Here is a 22,489-nt window from a genome sequence, read left to right as displayed (position 1 = left end):
CCGGCCGGATGCCTGTTCGGATGGCTAGACATCCAGCCCGTAGTTCAGGCACTAGCGGGACTGGGCTCGGCGCGGTGATGCGGATAGCGGAGCGCCCGGTAATTGTTCCCACCGCCTTCTTCTGGAGCTTTTGCCTTGTAGATGCGAGAGCGCCCCTCAAGCAGCGCGTCTCGCAGGCAGCTGCTCCGAGAGCCGCTCCAGCGGCTCAGGCGGCTCTCTCCCCCCCCCCCCGTGCGGGTGGAGAGACGTCCCGTCCGTAATCGGGAACACCTGCCGGATGCCTCTTCGGGTGGCTATGCATCCAGCCCGCTGCTCAGGTACTAGCGGGCTGGCCTCGGCACGGTGTCGGGGAATTACGGAACACCGGGTAACGCTCCTACCGCCTGTTGCTGCCCCCCTCCCCGACGGGAAAACGTTCCTCCTCGAACGGGGGACAGTTTTGTTCCAGAGCCTTTTTCTCTGCCTGTAAAAAACACAAGCAGAAAAAGGCTCACCTGTAAAAGAAACCCGACCTCAGGGTACTCACCTGACGGTCCGTTTCATTCTGTAGCGGGAGCGCCTAACTCCCGTTGCAGCCGCTGTTGCACTGCTGGCGTAATGCCGCGCCTGCGCACTGAGCGGGTTCTTCACGTAGTCACCCACGTGACTCCGAAGTAAAATAGTAAGATTAAACGAGAACTTACCAGTTTGAAGTTTGATCTGTATTTTATGAGGAGTTACGATGAGGGATTACGTGCCCTCCGCTCCCACCCTGATCATATACTTAACTGGTACCTCTTCTCTAATCTTACTATGTTTAGTCATTACAGTTATCTGTGAATTCACACCGCTGCTTTGAAGAATGACACGCATGCGTCCTAGCGGGCTTCTTCACGTAATCCCTCATCGTAACTCCTCATAAAATACAGATCAAACTTCAAACTGGTAAGTTCTCGTTTAATCTTACTATCAAATGTCACATTCAAAATTCTATATTTTGAAAATGGGCAAAGCAAAAAGTAGCATGTTCTCTAGAAAGGCTTACCCTAAAATAATTGATCGGAAGGGTGTGATTTTCAGTCAGGATGCATGTATCATTCAGTCAGTGAGCTCGCGGTCCAGAGCACTTCTCTATTACCCCTCTACATAAAAACAGAGAGAGCGGGAGAGAGGGGCAGAGCAGCACAGAGGGGCACAGAGGGAGAGAGGCACAGAGGGAGAGAGGCAGAACGGGAGAGAGGCAGAGCGGCACGGAGGCAGTGCGGCAGAGTGGCAAATAAAATAACGTGAAATAATAAAATAACATGACTCTACCTGAGCCTGTGCTCGCAGTCCGGTAGCCCTGATAGTGAATTTAACTAATTCTCCCTTGAATTATATGCAGAGGAACGCGGTATCGTTAATACATGGTCTGAGTAATACATTTACTGAGGAATGTAGATCGATGTATTGATGACACATTGTATAACTACTACCTGTTAACTACTGGCTGTTAACAAGTGCTAACAGTGGCAGTTAACAAATCGTTTTCATCTGAGTTGAATAAAGTGATAAATGACTCAAATCTTTCAGTACTCATTAAACTCGAGCTGGAAATTGAAAATTAGGGTAACGCCGTCCCCCTGCATACCCCCCCCCCCATTCCATCATTGGTCATTTGCCATAATCACCCATTATAAATGTATCACTGTAGAGAACCATTTGTTCACAACTGAAATATTGAATTAAACCATGCATTTTGACTGGTGATATTATATTTGATTGCCTGGTCTTGTTTATGTACTCAGAAAGTGTAATTTGAAAAACTCTATGTAATTCCACGCTTAGCCTCCTTTTCATGTTTGCCTGTAATAAATAAAATCCTGTTCCATCTGGACTGTGTGTTGTTCACTTAATAGCACAATGTTCACACCCTTTCCATTTACCAGAATACTGCCTGGATTTTGCTTTCGCTGCCGCTTTTGAGCGTCTAAACTGCCATACCCTCCCACTTTGGTGTGGGGCTTGGGGAGTGAAAAGCACTTGATCAACTCTCCTGACTGTTACAAAGTGACTGAGCAACGTTAGATGAAGGTGCGCCATGGTATTACATAGATACATAGAAAATAGGTGCAGGAGTAGGCCATTCGGCCCTTCGAGCCTGCACCGCCATTCAATATGATCATGGCTGATCATAGTAACATTGAATGCAGTGACTGGCTTTGCATCGGTAAGATTAGTTAATCATTCCAGTAAAATCATTCCAGAACTGTTCTCACATCCATCACATAACTCGAGAATAAATGGGTTAATTTAATTCCTTTGCTAGCTTTCGTCTCCTCTTCATGTTTCCCTGTACTCAATACAATCCTATTGCATCTGTGTGTAGTTCACTTAATGTCATCCCTTCCATCTACCAGAATAGTGGGTATTAGCTATAAGGAGAAGAGATAAACTTGGATGATTTTCCCTGGAGCATTGAAGCTTGAGGGGAAACCTGATAGAAGTATATTAAATTCTGGGAGTCATAGATAGGGTGGACAGTCAGAACCTTTTTCACAAGGTTGGAATGTCAAGGGTGAGTGGGCATAGCGTTAAGCTGAGAGGGACACAGTTTAAAGCAGATGTGAGGTGCACATTTTTTACAGGGAGGTTGATGTGTGCCTGGACCACACTGCCAAAGGACTGTGGTAGAGGCAGATGCGATTGTGATGTTTGAAGAATGATCTTTGAGATAGGCACATGGATATGCAGGGGATGGAGGGATATGGATCATAGAAACATAGAAAATAGGTGCAGGAGTAGGCCATTCGGCCCTTCGAGCCTGCACCGCCATTCAATATGATCATGGCTGATCATCCAACTCAGTATCCTGTACCTGCTTTCTCTCCATACCCCCGATACCTTTAGCCGCAAGGGCCACATCTAACTCCCTTTTAAATATAGCCAATGAACTGGCCTCAACTACCTTCTGTGGCAGAGAATTCCAGAGATTCACCACTCTCTGTGTGAAAAATGTTTTTCTCATCTCGGTCCTAAAAGATTTCCCCTCTATCCTTAAACTGTGCCCCCTTGTTCTCAACTTCCCCAACAGCGGGAACAATCTTCCTGCATCTAGCCTGTCCAACCCCTTAAGAATTTTGTAAGTTTCTATAAGAGCCCACCTCAATCTTCTAAATTCTAGCGAGTACAAGCCGAGTCGATCCGGTCTTTCTTCATATGAAAGTCCTGACATCCCAGGAATCAGTCTGGTGAACCTATTCTGTACTCCCTCTATGGTAAGAATGTCATGTGCAGGCAGAGGAGATTAGATTATCTCAGTGTCATGTTTGGCACAGACATTGTGGGCCGAATGGTCTGTTGTTCTATTAGCAGTTCAGATCTCCAGCGCAGTCCAATTTAACATTTTGAGTGTGACAGTGAAAACTCGGTACTTGTCATGTTTAATATAGTTTTAGTTTAGACACATCATGGAAACAAGGCCATTAATCCAGCAGGTCCACGCCGACCTATAATCACCAATTCTCACAGTTCTATATTAGCTTGCTTTCTCATCCACTCCCTACACACTAGGGGCAGCTTATAGAGGCTGATTAACTGCAAACCTGTAGGTCTTTGGGATGTGGGACGAATCCGGAACACCCGGAGGAAAGCCACACTGTCACAGGCAAACTCCGCACAGACAGCACCCGAGCTAAGTATTGAACCCGCATCTTTGGGGGCTGTGAGGCAGCAGACATATCCGCTGCACCATTATGCTGCCACTTGTCTGCAAGTGGTTGAGATTATTCCACAATGTTAGTTGATGTCGACAACTTAACAAACTGAACTTTGGAAGAAAACTAAAATAAAAATTGGAAAAGAAATGACCACCAGAAAACATTAGGGTGGCATGGCTGCGCAGCAGTAGAGTTGCTGCCTCATAGCGCCAGAGACCCAGGTTCGGTCCTGACCTCGGCTGCTGCCTGTGTGGAGTTTGTATGTTCTCCCTGTGACCGCATGGGCTTTCTCCGGGTGCTCCCGGTTTTCGCCCACATCCAAAAGACGTACAGGTTTGTAGGTTCATTGGCCTCTGCAAATTGCCCCCAGTGTAGGGAATGGATGCTAAAGCCCCTGTCCCACTTAGGAAACCTGAACGGAAACCTCTGGAGACTTTCCACCCACCCAAGGTTTCCGTGCGGTTCCCGGAGGTTGCAGGTGGTTGCCGGAGGTTGCAGGTTGTGGAAGCAGGTAGGGAGACTGACAAAAACCTCCGGGCCTAACAGTAGAACTAGTGTGATGTGTGATCGATGTGGGCTGAAGTGCCTGCTTCCAAGCTGTACCTTTAAATTATGAACTTTATTCGGGGAATTAATGCAGAGAGTGGAGTAAAGAGAAGTCCAGGTTAGGACTGAAAATTGTGTAATTTGATGGTTAGCAGATGGTTCCTGGATAGCAGATTATCTTAATGCAATAAAAGCCCCTTGATTAGGAATAAAAAAGAGAAAAATAGACACAAAATGGATACATGGATAGCAGGTTTGGAGGAATTTGGACCAAACTCTGGCAGGTGGGACTAGTGTAGCTGGGTCATGTGGACTGGTGTGGGCAATTTGGGCCGAAGGGCCTGTTTCATAGACATAGAAAATAGGTGCAGGAGTAGGCCATTCGGCCCTTCGAGCCTGCACCGCCATTCAATATGATCATGGCTGATCATCCAACAGTATCCTGTACCTGCCTTCTCTCCATACCCCCTGATACCTTTAGCCACAAGAACCACATCTAACTCCCTCTTAAATATAGCCAATGAACTGGCCTCAACTACCTTCTGTGGCAGTGAATTCCACAGATTCACCACTCTCTGTGTGAAAAATGTTTTTCTCATCTCGGTCCTAAAAGATTTCCCCCTTATACTTAAACTGTGACCCCTTGTTCTGGACTTCCCCAACATCGGGAACAATCTTCCTGCATCTAGCCTGTCCAACTCCTTAAGAATTTTGTAAGTTTCTATAAATCTTCTAAATTCTAGTTTCCACACTGTGTCACTCTAAAATGCTGGAGTAACTTCGCGGATCAGGCAGCATCTCTGGAGAAAATGAATGGGTGGCGTTTCGGGTCGAGACCCTTCTTCAAACTTGGGGTCTGAAGACTGGGGATCAAACTTTTAAGTCTGAAGAGTTACTCCAGCTTGTTGTATCTATCTTACTCTTTTTTTTTATTGTTCCTTCTCTGGAATATTTTATGCCAGTGTAAACCGGCATTATAGTTCCTTCCTGTACAAAACAGAGAAAGTCCAGAGATCTGGGGAGAGCGAGGTTGTTAAAACAAACGGGAGGAGGGGATTTCTATAACCACACAACGCTCGGGAATTTCCCGGAATTATGGTTTCAGTCTGTTGGGACGTGTGTGAGCGAGCAGTCGCCTTGACCTTCGTTTCCTCTCCGGTCTTCACTTGTCCACTGTGCGTTCTGCTGGTCAAAGATCTTATAGCAGAGATCTTTGCTGCTGGCCACCTGGCGTCGGATTACCTGCAGGTTTAACAGCAAGGACTACTGCAAAAGCCACAGACTCCTTCCTGTGAGTTCTGCTTGTAGACCAGAACCATTCACCGCCGCCTCCGCTTCGGAACAGTCACCCTGAAGCGAAAGTCAGGAAACTGAAAGTCGATGAGAGAGAGATATTGAAGTCAGCGGCAGGGTGACTGACGGGGAGCTCCGGGTAAGTTTGTCTTCGTGGTTCTTTATCCCAGCCTTGTCCACACTCCGGGACCGACCCGCAGGTTTTACCTATTCCTTCTCCCCAGAGATGCTGCCGGGCCCGCTGAGTTACTCCAGTACGTTGTGTCTTTATTTGTAACCCCGCAGTTCCTTAGATAGACAGAAAAAGCTGGAGTAACTCAGCGGGACAGGCAGCGTCTCTGGAGAGAAGGAATGGGCGACATTTCGGGTCGAGACCCTTCTACTCTCCGCAGTTCTTTGATTTCCCCCCTTTTACAGCCATTGCAACGATGATTGATTACTGGTTCAATTCTTTAGTCTTTCTTTGATTAGGTGTAATTCAGACTTTTAAATGTAACTAAACTGAACTGACTGACACATTGCAGATTACCCCATGTGTCTGTCTGTGTATGTGTGTGTCTGTATGTGTATGTGTGTGTCTGTCTGTGCATGTGTGTGTCTGTATGTGTCTGTCTGTGTATGTGTGTGTCTGTATGTGTATGTGTGTGTCTGTCTGTGTATGTGTGTGTCTGTATGTGTCTGTCTGTGTATGTGTGTGTCTGTCCCCTTCTGTCGGGGTAGACTGAGACTGACTTCCCCCCCACCCTTCCCAATATTTGCACATCCCGAATCCTTTCCGTTCACTGAACTTTCATGTTTTATGTATTTTATGTGTTTATGACTGTTGGAAGGTTAATTTCCCTCCTGGGATAAATAAAGATCTATCGTATGGTAAGTGTGAGATAAGGATAAAAGGAAGAATGTTGCCTGGGTTTCAGCAACTAAGTTACAGAGAAAGGTTGAACAAGTTAGGTCTTTATTCTTTGGAGCGCAGAAGGTTAAGGGGGGACTTGATAAAGGTCTTTAAAATGATGAGAGGGATAGACAGAGTTGACGTGGATAAGCTTTTCCCATTGAGAGTAGGGAAGATTCAAACAAGAGGACATGACTGGAGAATAAAGGGACAGAAGTTTAGGGGTAACATGAGGGGGAATTTCTTTACTCAGAGAGTGGTAGCTGTGTGGAATGAGCTTCCAGTGGAAGTGGTGGAGGCAGGTTCGATTTTATCATTTAAAAATAAATTGGATAGGTATATGGACAGGAAAGAATGGAGGGTTATGGTCTGAGTGCAGGTAGATGGGACTAGGGGAAAATACGTGTTCGGCATGGAATTGAAGGGCCGAGATGGCCTGTTTTCCGTGCTGTAATTGTTATATGGTTATAATGCAGATTGTGAAGCCAGAGTAAGGGATATAGGTTGAAGGGGACTTTTTTTGTACAGTTTGCTGAAGTGGGCATATTGTCATATTGGCTAAGGTGGGGCAGGTGAGGTTTGGGTGCTCTGGAGTTGAGAGGACCAGTGAGAGGGGACTGAATGGTTTCATATCCTGTGGTGTTTGTTGGATGGATATAGGATGCAAAGATGATAGGGAGGACAGTTCCGAATCTGTAACGTGGTGTAATAGGTCACAAATTTGGAGTTAATAAATTAAAGCAGAAACGAGGTGAAATTTTGTTCACCCAGAGACTGCGAGCCTTTCGAAGCCTCTTCATCAACAGGCGGTAAGAGTAGAGATATCGGATGTGTTTTAAGGTAGAGTTAGATAGTTTCTCGATAACAAAAAAAAGGAATAAAGGGTTACCAGGAGGTAGGCGGGAATTGGGAGATAATGTTACAACCATACCTTTGCATTGAATGACAGAACAGGCTCGAAAGGCCAAATGGTTTACCCCTTCTTCTGAATTGCATGTTTGATTTTACATTTTGAACTCAGGCAGAAGAAGAAACGGCCTGGAATCAAGACACAAACTGCTGGAGTAACTCAGCAGGTCAGCGAGCATGGTCCTCTACCATGGATGCTGCTGCACCCGCTGAGTTTCTCCAGCATTTTTGTGTACCTCAGGTTTCCAGCATCTGCAGTTCCTTCTTAAACCTACAAACCTGTACGTCTTTGGAGTGTGGGAGCAGCATCCATGGAGCGAAGGAAATAGGCAACGTTTCGGTGAACATTGAATTCTCCCAATTTTGTTAGCCCTTGCTGTCTCCTCCCCTCCTCAGCCCTCAGGCTCCTCCTCCTCCTTTTTCCTTTCTGGGGAATGTGGAGGAGTCTCTGCAGTGGATGTTTATGTCCTTTTTATGTAGTTGTGTGTTTTGTTGCTTTTTTGTTATGAATGTATGGCAAACCAAATTCCTCGTATGTTGCACAACACACTTGGCTAATAAATTACAATTACAATTATGATTATTATGTTATTATTGTGGGTATAAAAGTAAATTGCCGCCAGTGCGTGCAGGATAGTGTAAGTGTTTGGGGATCGCTAGTCGGTGCCTAGTCGGTGCGGGCTCGGTGGGCCGAAAGGCCTGTTTCGGCGCTGTATCTCTAAACTAAACTAAACCATAGCTTGGACACCCGATGGACAAGCAACTTGAGCGATCAGGAAAGCTCCATGTAAGTAATGTAGAGCTTTTTCCAGGTTTCTCTGCACATTACAGTTGTGGACCATGACCATAAGACATAGGAGAAGAATTGGGTCATTCGACCCATCGAGCTTGCTCCGCCATTTGATCATGACTGATCTAGTTTTCCCTCTCAACACCATCTTCCTGCCTTCCCCCCCTAACCTTTGACCTTCAATCCCTGCTTTAAAAATATCCATTGACTTGGCCTCCACCGCCGTCTGTGGCAATGATTTCCACAGATTCACCACCCATGACTATAGAAATTCCACCTCATTTACATTCTAAAGGTATGTCCTTTTATTCTGAGACTGTGCACTCTGGTCCTACACTCTCCCACTAGTGGAAAGATCCTTTCCAACGTGGGCTGAGAACTAACTGATGGCAGACCATCACGTGTGGATAGAAAACATGATTCAAAGACTGTTAGGACGTCCCAGAAGAGTTTCAGCATCAACACATACAATCAGGGAGCAACAGGTTCACCTGCATCTCCTCCAACCTCATCTACTGCATCCGCTGCTTTAGATGTCAGCTGATTTAAACGGGGAGACTAAGCGGAGGTTGGGCGATTGTTTCGCCGAACACCTCCGCTCAGTCCGCAATAACCTACCTGAACTCCCGGTGGCTCAGCACTTCAACTCCCCCTCTCATTCCCAATCCGACCTCTCTGTCCTGGGTCTCCTCCATTGCCAGAGTGAGAAACACCGGAAATTGGAGGAACAGCACCTCATATTCCGTCTGGGTTGCTTGCGTCCGGATGGCATGAACGTTGAATTCTCCCAATTTTGCTAGCCCTTGCTGTCTCCTCCCCTTCCTTAACCCTCGAGCTGTCTCCTCCCATCCCCCCGCCCTCGGGCTCCTCCTCCCTTTTTCCTTCCTTCTCCCCCCCACCCCCTATCAGTCTGAAGAAGGGTTTTGGCCCGAAACGTCGCCTATTTCCTTCGCTCCATAGATGCTGCTGCACCCGCTGAGTTTCTCCAGCATTTTTGTGTACCAGCAACAAGTATTGGTTTGTCCTGTTTGACGTACTCGCTTAAAAAGAGGTAGGAGTTTGTATGAGGAAGTGAGAAAGACGAAAGCAAAGAGGAAAAGGGAACGTCAAATGGTGTGGGAGGAAAATGAAGATCTCGGAGAACACCTACGTGGTCACGGGTCGAACGTACGAGCTCCGGCACTGCAAGAGCTGTATGGCAGCTCCTCTACCGCTGTGTCACCCTATGGACGGTCCAGGAAAGTGTGGTGCTCAATCCTGAAATAGGTATCCTGATGGAAAACCATGGAATTACACACACTATCTAAAATGAATCTGGTTTCAGTAATTACCCTGATCTTCCATTGAAGGTACTGAGGGAGACACATGGAATTGCAGATGGTATAATCTTGAGCAAAGCACAAAGTGACGGAGGAACCCAGTGGGTCAGATTCAGATTCAGATTCAATTTTAATTGTCATTGTCAGTGTACAGTACAGAGACAACGAAATGCATTTAGCATCTCCCTGGAAGAGCGACATAGCAAATGATTTGAATAAATAATAATAAGTGATAATAAGTGTCAGGCAGCATCTGCGGAGGGAATAGGCAAATTACATTTCGGGGCTGGAGACTTCTTCAGTCACAACCTTTCCTCCACAGATGCTGCCGGAAATGCTAAGATCTTCCTGCACTTTGTGTTTTGCTCTGAGGGACAGGGAAATCCCCAAGGAAATTCACTAACTTGATATGAGGGCTTGATATCAGGATTTGGAACAAATAGGTTGGCCAGATACTCTCATTATCTTGAAAATTCAGTAACAACAGAAGTTGAGGAACTATGAAGTCATTAAGTGTTTAATGCCACGCGCATGGGCCCCAGCTATCCTTGTTCGAGGCGTACCAGGACCCCCATCCCTGACCTCTACCTCCGCTACATCGACGATTGCTTTGGTGCCACCTCCTGCACCCGCATACAAGTGACTGACTTCATCCGCTTCACCACTAACTTCCATCCGGCACTCAAATACACCTGGACCATTCCGACAATTCCTTACCATTTCTTGACCTCACTATCTCCATCACAGGTGATAGACTTCTGACCTACATCCTCTATAAACCCACTGACTCCCATGGCTATCTGGACTACACTTCTTCCCACCCTGCTTCTTGTAAGGACTCCATCCCCTACTCCCAATTCCTCCGTCTACGCCGCATCTGCTCCCAGGATGAGGTGTTCCACACCAGGGCATCGGAAATGTCCTAATTCTTCAGCGAATGGGGGTTCCCCTCCCCTACTATAGATGAGGCTCTCACCAGGGTCTCTTCAATACCCTGTAACACTGCTCTCTCTCCCCATCCCACCACTCGTAACAAGGGCAGAGTCCCCCTAGTCCTCACCTTTCACCCCACTAGCCGTCACATACAACAAATAGTCCGTCAGTTTCACCACCTCCAACGTGACCCCACCACATCTTCGCACCTCCCCCCCCTGTCTGCTTTCCGCAAAGACCTCTCCCTCCGTAACTCCCTGGTCAATTCTTCCCTTCCCTCCCGCACCACCCCCTCCCCGGGCACTTTCCCTTGCAACCGCAAGAGATGCTACACTTGTCGCTTTACCTCACCCCTCGACTCCATTCAAGGACCCAAGCAGTCATTCCAGGTGCGACAGAGGTTCACCTGCAACTCCTCCAACCTCATCTATTGTATCTGCTGCTCTAGATGTCAGCTGATCTACATCGGTGAGACCAAGTGTAGACTTGGCGATCGTTTCGCCGAACACCTCCGCTCAGTCCGCATTAACCAACCTCATCTCCCTGTGGCTCAGCACTTCAACTCCCCTTCCCATTCCGAATCCGACCTCTCTGTCCTGGGCCTCCTCCATGGCCAGAGTGAGCACCACCGGAAATTGGAGGAGCAGCACCTCATATCCTGCTTGGGCAGTCTGCACCCTAGCGGCATAAACATTGAACTCTCCAATTTCCGGTAGCCCTTGCTGTCTCCTCCTCTTCTCAGCTCTCCCTCAGCCCTTGGGCTCCTTCTCTTCCTTTTTCCTTTCTTCTCCCCTCCCCCAACCCTACATTAGTCTGAAGAAGAGTTTCGGCCCGAAACGTTGCCAATTTCCTTTGCTCCAAAGATGCTGCTGCACCCGCTGAGTTTCTCCAGCACTTTTGTCTACCTATGAAGTAATTAAGACAGGGCACAGACTTTTGGATTTTTGCCCTGATAATTGGAGGAAAACACCAAATAGAATTATTTGTTTTAATTATAGCGCTTAATTCTGATCAGCTAAATCAAGTGTCACAAAGATAGACACTAAGTGCTGGAGTAACTCAACGAGTCAGGCAGCATGTCTGGAGAAAAAGGTGATGTTTTTGGTTAGTGACTTCTTCAGAATGTCACAAAATTCTCAAATATGATTTATTGTATGTTGTAGTTATATGAAACTCATGACAAGACCTAACACGATATATCAGCAATGTAAACCAATGTTTCTTTTGATTTAGTACATAGAGCAGTACATCATTGGAACAGGCCCTTCGACTCACAACAATCTGTGCCAACTAAGATGGTAAGTTCAAGCTAATCTCCTCTGCCTGTCCATGATCCATATCCCTCCATTAATTAGTAGAAACAAGGAACTGCAGATGCTGGTTTACATAAAAGGACACAAAGTGCTGGAGCATCTCAGTGGGTCAGGCTGCACCTCCAGAGATGTCTGAACATTCTTCAGACATCGATGAAGGGTCCCGACCCAAATGTCACCTATCTCATAGTTGTCCCTTCGGCCCAACCTGCCCACACCGGCCAACATGTCCAATCTACGCTAGTCTCACCTGCCTGCATTTGGCCCATATCCCCCTAAACCTGTCCTATCCATGTACCTGTCTAAATGTTTCTTAAACATCGCAATAGCACATGCCTCAACTATCTCCTCCAGCAGCTCATTCCTTCCTTTGTGTGAAAAAGTTATCCCCAGGTTTCTATTAAATCTTTCCCCCCTCACCTTAAACCTATGTCCTCCAGTTCTTGATTCCCCTTCTCTGGGCAAGAGACACCTTGCGTCTATCGGGTTTATTGCTCTCATGATTTTGTACACCTCTATTAGATCCCCCCTCATCCTTCTGCGCTCGAAGGAATAGAGTCAGAGCCTACTCAACCTCTCCCTACAGCTCAGCCCCTCAAGTCCTGGCTGCATTCTTGTAAATCTTCTCTGCACCTTTTTCAGCATAAGAACATCTTTCCTACAACATGGTGCCCAAAACTGAACACAATATTCCAGATGCGGCTTCACCATTGTCTTATACAACTACAACATGATCTCCCAACTTCTATACTTAATGGTCTGACTGATAAAGGCCAATGTGCCAAAAGGCTTTTTGACCACTTTATCTACCTGTGATGCTACTTTCAACAAACGATGTACCTGTACTCCTAAATCCCTCTGCTCTACCACACGCCCCAGAGCTCCACCGCTCACTGTGTAGGTTCTGCTCCCAAAAGGTAACACCTCACATTTCTCTATGATCTCCAGAGATGCTGTCTGACCCGCTGAGTTACTCCAGCACTCTTTGTCCCTCCCTTAATTGCATGTCAATATGTTCATCCATATTTCTGATTGTTTTGCGTATTGTGCTTAACTCCGCAGGTGAACCGAATTATGGATATAAGTTTTGAGCTAAAATGTTGTCTTTTCTTCATTCTGTTTGCAAGCACACACTCTGTTGAAAGTAAGTACTGAAACACTTATCTGTAAATAGACCATGCAGGGCTGATTGTTAATTTAGGATTGGATTTTGATGGAAGTTCTTGTTTTACAGAGTTCATGACTTTTAAATGTGAGAGCCCAGTGAGAGGAGAATTTAATGTGGACACGAAGCTACGATGCAGCCTGAAAACAACAGGGATCAGTACATTTACCACCATTAAATTACTAAAAGATGACAAACCTCTTTTTACCTACGACACACGAGAACACAACAATACATTTCAGGGACAAATTGAATTACACCATCTAGATAATGCGAGTGTCACACTGATTATCCAACAAACCAAACCATCCAATGGTGGGATGTACCATTGCATCATATACACTGATCAGGGCCATGACAGTGCTGATATCGAGTTAGTGTTTAAAGGTAGGTTGTTTATTTATTTATTTTTTAGAGCTATAACTTTGAAACGGTCCCTTCGGCCGACCGGGTCCGTGCTGACCAACGATCAGCCATACACTAGTTCTATCCTAAACACACAAGGGAGAAGCCAGTCAACCTACTGACCTGCACGCCTTTAGATTGTGGGTGGGTGTTACCCTCACTGACACTAGTTGTATGTCGTCCTACATTCTTGTTGGCTCTACAGAGAGTTGTGAATTTATGGAATTCCCTGCCACAGAGGGCAGTGGAGGCCAAGTCACTGGATGGATTTAAGAGAGAGTTAGATAGAGCTCTAGGGGCTAGTGGAGTCAAGGGATATGGGGAGAAGGCAGGCACGGGTTATTGATAGGGGATGATCAGCCATGATCGCAATGAATGGCGGTGCTGCCTCCTGCACCTATTTTCTATGTTTCTATTCTCATCCACTCCCTACAGACTAGGGGCAACTTACAGTGGCCAATTAACCTACAAACCCACACGTCCTTGGGATGTGGGAGGAAACCAGAGCACCCACAGAAAACCCATGCGGTCACAGGTTGAATGTATAAAGTCCACACAGACGACACCCGTAGTCAGGTTCAAACCCGGGTCTCTGGCGCTGTAAGGCTGTGGCTTTACTGCTGCGCCACTGTGCCACCCTATATTGTGGACTGTATCTGCGACTTTCATTTTGCTTTAAAAACTGGTTCATTGGTTGTAAATTGGCATTGTAATTGTCCAAAACTTGTTGGGTTGGGTAAAGAAGTACTATATTGTAGATATTATCTCCAAAAGGAAGAATGCCGTTGATTTGTGCATTAGGATTTAGACATTAGAATATCACTCTCATTGCGATCAATGCCATACTATTACCAGAAACACACCCATCTATGTTCTCCAGAGATGCTGCCTGACCTGCTGAGTTACTCCTGCACTTTGTGTCTTTGCTTGTAAACCAACATCTGTGGTTCCTTGTAGCTCTATCCCAGCAATCTTGTCAGGTACCTCGAAAGGGGGAAATCTTTTAGGAATGAGATGAGAAAAACATTTTTCACACAGAGAGTGGTGAATCTCTGGAATTCTCTGCCACAGAAGGTAGTTGAGGCCAGTTCATTGGCTATATTTAAGAGGGAGTTAGATGTGGCCCTTGTGGCTAAAGGGATCAGGGGGTATGGAGAGAAGGCAGGTACAGGATACTGAGTTGGATGATCAGCCATGATCATATTGAATGGCGGTGCAGGCTCGAAGGGCCGAATGGCCTACTCCTGCACCTATTTTCTATGTTTCTATGCATATAGAAAGGTTCCACCCATGGTAGCTGACTGAACAAATGAGTGAAGTACCTGCTTTTGGTGTTGTTGCACCAACAAATGTTGGTAAAGGAACCTTGAGAAGAAGTTTGCTCACAAGGAATGGGACCACAGTTTCTCTATACAATTTAAATGGGCCTCCCAATTTAATGACTCGTCAAACCACAGTGGTTGCTGGTCTGAAATGCCAAGCTTAATATCTTCCCTGATGCATAGTGAGATTAGAAAGCGCCAACTGCATACTTCAAAAAGGGCTCGGACCCAAGGGCAAAAGTCGAATAGTAAAAGGCCTAGATAAAGTGAATGTCGAGAGGATGTTACCACTGGTGAGTGAGCCACAGTCTCAGAATAAAAGGGCACACCTTTAGAAAGGAGATGAGGAAGAGTTTCATTAGTCAGAAAGGGTTATGGGAGGAGGCAGGAGAATTGGGTTGAGTGGGGAAGATAGATAGAAACATAGGCACATAGAAAATAGGTGCAGGAGTAGGCCATTCGGCCCTTCGAGCCTGCACCGCCATTCAATATGATCATGGCTGATCATCCAACTCAGTATCCTGTACCTGCCTTCTCTCCATACCCCCTGATCCCTTTAGCCACAAGGGCCACATCTAACTCCCTCTTAAATATAGATCAGCCATGATTGAATGGCGGAGTAGTCCTGTTGGGCCGAATGGCCTAATTCTGCTCCTGGAACTGATGAAAAGCTTGACTTTGCAAATGTCCATCACCTCCATCAGCTCCCAACTCTGAAGTCTCCCAGACACCATTGTCCTTTAATATTCAGCAGATAGAAGGCAGCTCACCAGCCACCACCCACCCCTCTCTCAAAGCCAATTTAGAATTGGCAGTGAATGCTGATCTTGCCAGCATGATTCATGTACTAAATAAAAATTAGCTGTTGAGAGTGTCAAACTTCCAAAACAGATTGTTTTTTGATAGCCGCGGTGCAGCCCTGGTTTTGTTATGCAACAGGAGAGATCACATGACAAATGGTGAGTCATTCTGAGAAACTACAGAAACATAAGGTGGTCAGGATTGGAAAACAATTACCAACAAATGGGAGAAGTGTTCATGATATTGGCGCAGCGGGTAGAGCTGCTGCGTCACAGCGCCAGAGACCCGGGTTCGACCCTGACCTCCGGTGCAGACTGTGTGGATTTTTGCACATTCTCCATGTGACTGCATGAGTTTTCACTGGGTGCTCCAGTTTCTTAGTTCCAAATTACGTGCAGGTATGTAGGTTCATTGGCCACAGTAGGTTGCCCCCCTAGTGTGTAGGGAGTGGACACATAAGTACAATGAAGCCAAATACAAGTACAGCAGGTCGAGCTAAGAGAAAGATACCAGAGTGTAGAATATAGTTTTTCAGCATTGTTGCTCTCTAGTTCCAGGGAAAAGGATGGCTGGAAAAGATTCAGAAGACCATTGGCCACAGAACTCAGAGGGTCTCGAACCATAACGTTATCGGTCTCTGTTCTCCAGAGATGCTGCCTGACCTGCTGAGTAACTCCAGCACTTTGTGTTCTTTTGGCTACAGATCTCGCTGATCAAGTCTGCTCAAGTCCCTGGCAGTCACAAGATCGCCATACCTGAAATAAGATTAAAGAGAATATTAAGTGTGACAGCTAGAAATACTGATAGATTTACAAGTGGAAACGTGATTTAGAAGAGTCGGATGATTGTATTGCATTGTAGACCATCTTCTGGGACTGGAAATGTAATGCTACATTGATGGTAAACTATATTCTGTAGGCTGGTACTTTTCTCTTCACTCTACCAGTTGTATTTGTGTAGGGCTTGGTTGTTTTAGAGATACAACATGGAAACAAGCCCTTCGGCCCACTGACTTTGCACCAAGCAACATAGAAAAATAGGTGTAGGATTAGGCCGTTCGGCCCTTCGAGCCAGCACCGCCATTCAATATGATCATGGATGATTATCTAAAATCAGTACCCTGTTCCTGCTTTTTCCCCATATCCCTTGATTCCTTTAGCCCTAAGGGCTAAATCTAACTCTCTCTTGAAAACATCCAGTGAATTGGCCTCCACTGCCTTCTGTGGCAGAGAATTTCATAGATTCACAACTCTCTGGGTAAAAAAGGTTTTCCTCATCTCAGTCCTAAATGGCCTACCCGTAATGCTTAAACTGTGACCCCTGGTTCTGGACACCCCTAACATCGGGAAAATCTTTCCTGCATCTAGCCTGCCAATCCTTTAAGAATTTTATATGTTTCTATAAGATCCACATCTGTAACGATCACACATACACTTGTTCTATCCTACACACACCAGGGACAAATATAGCACAGCCAATTAAAATGCAAAATTGCACATTTTTGTAATGTTGGAAGAAACCGGAGCACCCGGTGATAACCCATACGATCACAGGGAGATCGTACAAAATTTGGACATATAGCACCCGTAGACAGGATCGAACCTGGGTCTCTGGCGCTGTGAGGCAATAACTCTACTGCTGCGTCTCCTGCCGCCGATGATATTCCTCTTCGGGGGCCAGTACGCAAAGAGTCGCCACACTCCTTCATTGACATGTCTCATAATTCTGGGAATTCGGTTCTGAGTGAGGGTTCTGAACCTGAAACATTCACTCCTTCTCGGACCTGAATTTTTTTAAAGCGGAGATTGACAGGTTAATAATCAGTAAGGACATCAAAAGTTATGGAGAGAAGGCAAGAGAAAGTGGTTGAGATGGAAACTAGATTAGCCAGGAGTAGACTCGATGGGCCAAATGACTCCTATGTCTTATGATCGAAACTAAACATTCCAATAGGTAATGTGTCCCTAGAGCCCATATCTACTTAAAGTTGGTATAAACATGGCAACACCCATTCAATTGAAAGGGCGTTATTGTCCCCTGGGAGAAAGGCAAGTGATTATTGTTTTCTTAACGTTTTGTTTTGTGGGGATGAGTTTTGGGTTTTAAATGCAAAACTTTTTGAATTTTACTTGTACGCAATTGAACATTTGTGCAAATCATTGCCTCGATGATCCACAATTGGTGCCACAGTCGTTCTGTGAGTCTGTTCGGCTATGTGTGTTGGCACTGACTGCTCTTGTCCACGGAGTTCTTGGGCTCCTGGATGGCGATCACACAGAGACCACGGTGGATTAAGATGGCAGGTTTGGCGGACTTTACGGTGAAGTGATATCTGGATAATATCATTAACGACATGATCTGATCTTGTCAGCTCCATACAGTTCGCCAAATATGACCTTACTTGAAGAATCTATCAGTTGCGAAACAATGGGATATCCTCCTGCTCAGATTCACTGGATGCTCAATGGAGAAATAAATCTCACCAATATAGCAAGAACCGACAGAGAAAACACAACCGAAGGTCTGTTTATAATCACCAGCAAACTTCCACTCAACCTATCCAAAGATAATCGAGAGGATATCTATACTTGTTCTGTATGGAATGAGGCAGAGGGAAGAATTGAAGTGAAGACATTCTCGTCAAGTAAGTTCATAACCTTTATCTCTCATGATTGGGGAAAAAAGAGATCTTTAAATAATTGCAGATAGACAAAGCGCTGGAGTGAACTCCATGGGTCAGGCAGCACCAGAGAAAAAGGATGGGTGACGTTTCAGGTCAGGTCCCTTCTTCAGACTGAAAGTAGAGGGGAGGGAACTGTAGGTAAGAAAAGGCAGGGTCGGCAACAGATAACCAAGAAAGAGTGGAGCTCACAATGGCCCATTGTTGGATGGGGTGGAGGTGATAACGAAGAGATACAAGGATGCAGTGGAATTGTATTGGAGAGGGGGGGAGAGAGAGAGGCAATGCAGGGGTTACTTGAAATAAGAGAACTTAATGTTCATACCGCTGGGTTGTAAGACGCCCAAGCGAAATATTAGGTGCAGTTCCTTCAACTCTGACAATGGAGGAGGCCCAGGACAGAAAGGTCAGTGTGGGCATGGGAAGAAGGGCAGTTAAAATGATTGGATCTGGGAGATCCCATAGGCCAAGGTAGATTGAGGGTAAGTGTACAGCAGGGGACATTTCCAGAGCAGGGGTTGGCCTGGTTGGGAAAGGATGAGTGAACCAGAGAGTTGCGGGAGTAACGGTCTCTGCGGAAGGCGGAAAGGGGTGGAGATGGGCAGACGTGACTAGTGGTGGGATCCCGTTGGAGGCGACGGAAATGTCGGAGCATGATGTGTTGTATGCGATGGCTGATGGGGTGACAGGTGAAAGTTGCAACAAAATAACTGTACTAACAAATGACACCAGTGTTCATTTGCTGAAACTTACTGTGCCATTTATTTCCTTCTAAACTTTTAGTTTCAAATCTTGTCCAACCGAGCCCAGAACCGATAAGAGAAGAAAAGAAGAAAACAGTTCTCACTGCAGTCTATGTCATTATTGGAGCTCTGCTCTCTGGAATACTTATCCTGGGTCTTTACCAACTCAGGAAAAGACACAGTCCAGGTACAACTATTCAGCAAATGATCCCATGAGAAGCCTTGTAATCTTTGTTACATGAAGTATTACCTGCATGAATCTTTGGTATTAAATTAGCCACGGATAACCAATTATTATTATAATATACACCAGTAATTAAGCGACCTATGTAATATTTTGTTCTATTGGTACAGTGCAAAGCTTTTGTTGCGTACCAACCAGTCAGCGGAAAGACAATACATGATTACAATCAAACCATCCACAGTGTACAAATGCATGATGAAGGGAATAACTCGAGTAATGTTTAATGCAAGCTAACATAGACAGAGACATAGACATAGAAAATAGGTGCAGGAGTAGAGGCCATTCGGCCCTTCGAGCCTGCACCGCCATTCAATATGATCATGGCTGATCATCCAACTCAGTATCCTGTACCTGCCTTCTCTCCATACCCCCTGATCCCTTTAGCCACAAGGGCCACATCTAACTCCCTCTTAAATATAGCCAATGAATTGGCCTCAACTACCTTCTGCGGCAGAGAATTCCAGAGATTCACCACTCTCTGTGTGAAAAATGTTTTTCTCATCTCGGTCCTAAAAGATTTCCCCCTTATCCTTAAACTGTGACCCCTTGTTCTGGACTTCCCCAACATGGGGACCAATCTTCCTGCATCTAGCCTGTCCAACCCCTTAAGAATTTTGTAAGTTTCTATAAGATCCCCCCTCAAACTTCTAAATTCTAGCGAGTACAAGCCGAGTCTATCCAGTCTTTCTTCATATGAAAGTCCTGACATCCCAGGAATCAGTCTGGTGAACCTTCTCTGCACTCCCTCCACGGCCAGAGCGTCTTTCCTCAGATTAGGAGACCAAAGCTCCAGGTGTGGTCTCACCAAGACCCTGTACAACTGCAGTGGAACCTCCCTGCTCCTATACTCAAATCCTTTTTTTTTTTTTTTTTTTTTTAAATTTATTAGAAGTACGGTAAATTACAATAACACACAACACATATATCTTAATACATTTTTTGTACCGCTTCATTTTTTTTTTTTTTAAAGCTTTAAGAAAAAGATAGAAGTAAGGAAAGTAAAGAAGGTGCGCAAGAGTTGTGAAGTGCAGGAGAGTGTTGGGAAAAGAAAGCCCCTTAGAAAAGAAGTTAGAGAAGGAAGTAAAGTAAGAAAGTAGACCCTAGAAAAGAAAGAAAAAGAAAGTAAGGACAATCGCTCTATTATAACATTAAACTCCGCAGAAAGACTACCAACCAAGTCTGTTTTTGTTGTTTTATCTCCCAATGCCAGGTCCTGATACCATTTATTTATTTATTTATTTTTTAAATTACTATTGCACCTCATGCTTGTAATAGGTCTCTATACTCAAATCCTAAAGCCAGTAAAGCCCGATTAAAGATAGTCCAAAGGTCTCAAATGAACCAGTTCAGGACTGCTCTCTAATTGTTGGTAGGATGATTCAGATGCCTGATAATAGTTGGAAAGCGTCCCTGAATCTGGAAGTGTGCATTTTCATAATTCTATTCCTTTTGCCCAATGGGAGAAAGAAAAAGAGTGAGTGGCCAGTATGCGACTCGTCCTTGATTGTGCTGGTGGCGTTGCCGAGGCAGCGTGTGGTCTAAATGGATTCAACGAAAGGGTTGGTTTGTGTAATGTTCTAGGCTACGTCCACAATTCTCTGCAATTTCTTGCAGTTTGAAACTCTTCCTTCCTCAGTTCATCTCACAGTCTTTTGTCTTTTCATCTCTGGCCTTTGACCAACCATTTGACAATGAAACCTCCCTCACCTGTATCCACCTGTCACTTGCCAGGCTTTGTCCTGCCCCCACCTCTCTACCAGCCTTCCCCCTCCTCCCTTTCTACAATCAGTCTGAAGAAAGGTTCTGACCCAAAATGTCACCTATTCATATCCTCCAGAGATGGCGCCTGACCCGCTGAGTTACTTCAGCACTTTTGGTACCATTATTTATTTTTTCAACCATGTTCGAAGTTCTTCATGGTGCAGCTAGAATTAATCTCAAAAGGACCATTCGACAAGATCTGCTGAACCAGTTATTTCTCAAATAATGTTCACATCACTGTAACATCCTCTTAAGTAAAAGAAGTGAAATATAAGTTCATCAACTTATGTTACTGGAGCAGAAATAGGCCATTTGGCCCATCAAGTCTTCTCCGCCATTCAATCATTAAAACACATAGTACTTGTGCTATAGCACCAGGATTAACTGTCTCAACCCCATTCTCCTGCCTTCACCCCATAACCCCTGACACCCATACTAAGCAACAGTCTATCAATCAATATTATAGGTAGGATTGTCCCAGTCTCAACATTTCCTCTATTATGTTGAAATAAAATTATTTTGAAGGTTGAAATTACTTGAATGTTATGGATAATCTATGATTGTTTATTTTTAATAGGCATTTTTTGGAGTTTAAGTGTAAGAAAAATGTACTGGAATATTTTACACAATTATCTTACTTCAAATGAATTAATAACAAATTATTAATATCAAATTATTTGTTTTTTCATTTTAGATCAAAGCCACGAACCAGAATATATGGTAGGTTTGATTTCAAATATTCGACTTATTTTTAACGACTTGCGTCACTATTCTTATAGTTTCTTTGTTCTTTTAACAGTAATATCCGGAACAGTGCAACTGGTAAATTCAATCCGCTGAGCCAGCGTTTTGCAACGCAATGTTTTATCGGTTTGCTCATCTTATTGTGCAACTGCTCAACTTCAGCATCCGCCACAGAGATTGCGAAAATCATTGTAACCTGAAAAGTAAAATTATGCTTTCACGATCCAGTGATTGGACCAAAGAACGATGGCACTTTGCTGAGCTCCTCCACTCGTTTCGTTTGACGTCACCAACATCATACATTGATTATTCACACTTAGTAAAACACAACGGCACGGTGGCGCAGCATTGGAGTTGCCGCCTTACAGCGCCGGAGACCTGGGTTCGATCATGACTATGGGTTCTATCTGCACAGTGTTTGTACATTCTCCCTGTGACTGTGTGGGGTTTTCCCAGGTTTTTCAGTTTCCTCCCACAGTCCAAAGACGTTCAGGTTGGTTGTAAAATTGTAAATTGTTTGTAGTGTGTAGGCAAGTGCTAGTGTACAAGATGATCGCTGGTCGATACAGACTCGCTAGGCCAAAATCAAAAGAAAGACTGGATACAAAAGAGGTCAATCTGCTTCCCTAAGGAATAACACTGCTTTACACATAGAATGCTTAATAAATCAATGCGCCAGCCACCATAAATGTATAATAAAAGAGAAGAACATCTTCGGCTCAGTTGCACTTTGAAAGTTTGCTTCCTGTGGGTTGGTAACGGAACAACCATGAAGAAGTTTTTCTGCAGGACTGCACTTCCCACAAAATAAAAGAGGAAACGTGATTTGCAAACAGCTACTCTGAATGAATCAACAGGACATGTATGTCGCCCAATTGCAAAGCTGTTTTGATCTGTGCAACACATGTATTAACATTTTAGAGAGTTTTTCAAAACTCATTTGTAAAACACG

General features: G+C 45.0%; 1 protein-coding gene across 2 annotated transcripts; it reads left to right on the top strand.

The window, feature by feature from the left end:
* The first annotated feature begins 5,155 nt into the window (after window positions 1-5,155).
* LOC116988132 (CD276 antigen-like) lies at window positions 5,156-22,238 on the top strand. Of its 2 annotated transcripts, XM_033044639.1 has the most exons (7): window positions 5,156-5,655; window positions 11,593-11,657; window positions 12,735-12,816; window positions 12,907-13,224; window positions 17,737-18,009; window positions 18,829-18,975; window positions 21,488-22,238. In XM_033044639.1, the coding sequence occupies exons 2-7, from the start codon at window positions 11,655-11,657 to the stop codon at window positions 21,631-21,633; spliced, it is 969 nt and encodes a 322-aa protein (XP_032900530.1). In that variant the 5' UTR covers window positions 5,156-5,655; window positions 11,593-11,654; the 3' UTR covers window positions 21,634-22,238. The 2 variants fall into 2 exon arrangements, with proteins under 2 accessions (XP_032900530.1, XP_032900531.1); XM_033044640.1 differs by lacking the exon at window positions 11,593-11,657.
* Window positions 22,239-22,489: the final 251 nt, after the last annotated feature.

The sequence above is a fragment of the Amblyraja radiata genome, chromosome 26 (genome assembly GCF_010909765.2).
Source record: "Amblyraja radiata isolate CabotCenter1 chromosome 26, sAmbRad1.1.pri, whole genome shotgun sequence".
NCBI classification, from domain to species: Eukaryota; Metazoa; Chordata; class Chondrichthyes; order Rajiformes; family Rajidae; genus Amblyraja; species Amblyraja radiata.
The sequence above is the reverse complement of the archived record's forward strand: the minus strand, read 5'-3'. Positions and strand labels throughout refer to the sequence as shown.

Coding starts and splice junctions, on each gene's coding strand:
- LOC116988132 (XM_033044639.1), top strand. Junction 13,225..17,736: donor TATCGAGTTAGTGTTTAAAG/GTAGGTTGTTTA, acceptor TGATCTTGTCAG/CTCCATACAGTTCGCCAAAT. Junction 18,976..21,487: donor CAGGAAAAGACACAGTCCAG/GTACAACTATTC, acceptor TTTTCATTTTAG/ATCAAAGCCACGAACCAGAA.